General features: G+C 52.0%; 1 protein-coding gene across 5 annotated transcripts in view; it reads right to left on the bottom strand.

Annotated features, from left to right (window-relative positions):
• Positions 1 to 1673, bottom strand: part of LOC119594661 — a 7075-nt gene that overhangs the window by 2233 nt on the left and 3169 nt on the right. For all 5 annotated transcript variants that reach the window (XM_037943711.1, XM_037943713.1, XM_037943714.1 and 2 more), the window contains exons 3-5: positions 955 to 1620; positions 524 to 673; positions 23 to 184 (exon numbers count right to left, since the gene is read on the bottom strand). In XM_037943711.1, the coding sequence (XP_037799639.1) occupies positions 23 to 184; positions 524 to 673; positions 955 to 1620 (978 nt within the window). The remainder of the gene's footprint in view (positions 1 to 22; positions 185 to 523; positions 674 to 954; positions 1621 to 1673) is intronic.

Raw genomic sequence — 1673 nt, 5'->3', positions numbered from 1 at the left:
AACACTTGCCCCTTCCACCCACCGGGATAGTGTAGGCGTGCGTGGGCGGTGACTCATCCTGCAGATGGTGTAAACAGATGGCCTCCTTATCCATCGTTATCCTGGCGTATCGTGGGCGCCCCTGCTCATACTGGACGCCTACCAGCTGCCCGACCTCCATGAGCTGGGTTATGGGCGTGGTTGTCTCCATTGGGGAAGGGGCGGGGGATTTTAGCAGATTTTAGTAGATTGTGAAATGGACGGCTAATGGAAAATGCAAAGAAAACGGGCTTAACCTAACTCAAGACCTATACTAAACCTATATCACAGTCTAATTCCTTCTTAACATGAAATCTTTTCCTTTCTTTTTTTTAGTGTGTCTATGGATATAATTTTTTAATTATCCATGTTTTACTTTTTTAGGGAAGAAACAAGAAATGTTTTCATCTCAGTTATATGCAATGACACCAGTTAATCACAAAGTGTATTCAACAATAATACCAAACAGCGACCCTAACTACAACCAAACGCATTCTCAACCAACAGGTGCAAGCGCCGTCGCCTCCTTCAGGATGCCAAGGATGCTGAATCTCCACTCGGCCTCGGGGAGATGACTCTTGGGGGAGAGGGAAGCAGAGGCAGCATCCATCCCTTGCGTAAATGCTTCCAGGGCCTTCGTCGTTCCTGCCTGGGTCTGTTGGTGCTTGGGTGTTAGTGGGGCGTTGTCGTGGTTGTGAGTGCATGTTGTTAGTCATTGATTAAGGCTTTTGTTGTATGAATATTATCATAGTCATCGTCGTTATTTTCCGTCTTATTGTAATGTCACTTGTCATCTATATTTTAATATTTTGGTATCAAAATCATTGTATATTATCAGTTATCTTGATGTGGTGTGTTTTGTTATTAATATCTTTGTCTTATAATCAACATATCACTTTCATACTTAGTGTTGTTCATCTTTCTAATCTGCCGTACCTTGGCGGACTCGACGGCGGTCCCGACGTCGGGGCACAGCTGCTGGCACTCCCGGATCCATTCCAGCACCTCCGCCGAGGAGCTGTCCCCTTCGCCGACGGCCCTCGCCACCGCCGGGGCTGTGCTGGCGTCGCCCAGGGCCTCCAGCGCCGCATTCAGCTGCTGCTTCACGTCCTGGCCCTGCTGCTCGAGGTAGGAGACCATCTCTTTGTTGTTCTCCAGGCGCGTCTGAGCTCTCTTGTGCTGCTCGATGATGTCCGCGAGTCTGTCGACCATCTCCTGGTGCTTCGCCAGCGAGTCGTCGAGGGACGCGTCGTAGCTGTGCAGCTGAGACAGCATTTCCTCGCAGTCGGAGATGCTGCTGAGGAGCGAAGACTTCTGTTGTTCCCTGGCCTCCCAGACGGGGCTGTCACAATCCTGCTCGCACGGCGGGGCCGAGGCGCACAGATTGCTCTGCATCAGAAGCGCGATCATCTCCTCCAGCTCGTACGCGAAAGGGAACTTGGAGGCGTCGGAGGCAGCGTGTCTGGCGCGGCACTTCGGGCACGACAAGGAGCCCAGGCTGAAGATGCTACCGATGCACAGCGAGCAGAAGGAGTGGCCGCACGGCAGCGCCCGCGGCCGCCGCTCCGCCTGGTCGTACGGCTCCAGGCACACCTTGCACTCCTGCGCGGAGGAGAAAATACATGATGGTAAAGATACTGGTAATGACAGTAATA

The sequence above is a fragment of the Penaeus monodon genome, chromosome 34, assembly GCF_015228065.2.
Source record: "Penaeus monodon isolate SGIC_2016 chromosome 34, NSTDA_Pmon_1, whole genome shotgun sequence".
Classification (NCBI taxonomy): domain Eukaryota; kingdom Metazoa; phylum Arthropoda; class Malacostraca; order Decapoda; family Penaeidae; genus Penaeus; species Penaeus monodon.
Note: the sequence above shows the minus strand (reverse complement) of the source record. Positions and strands in the feature narration are given on the sequence as shown.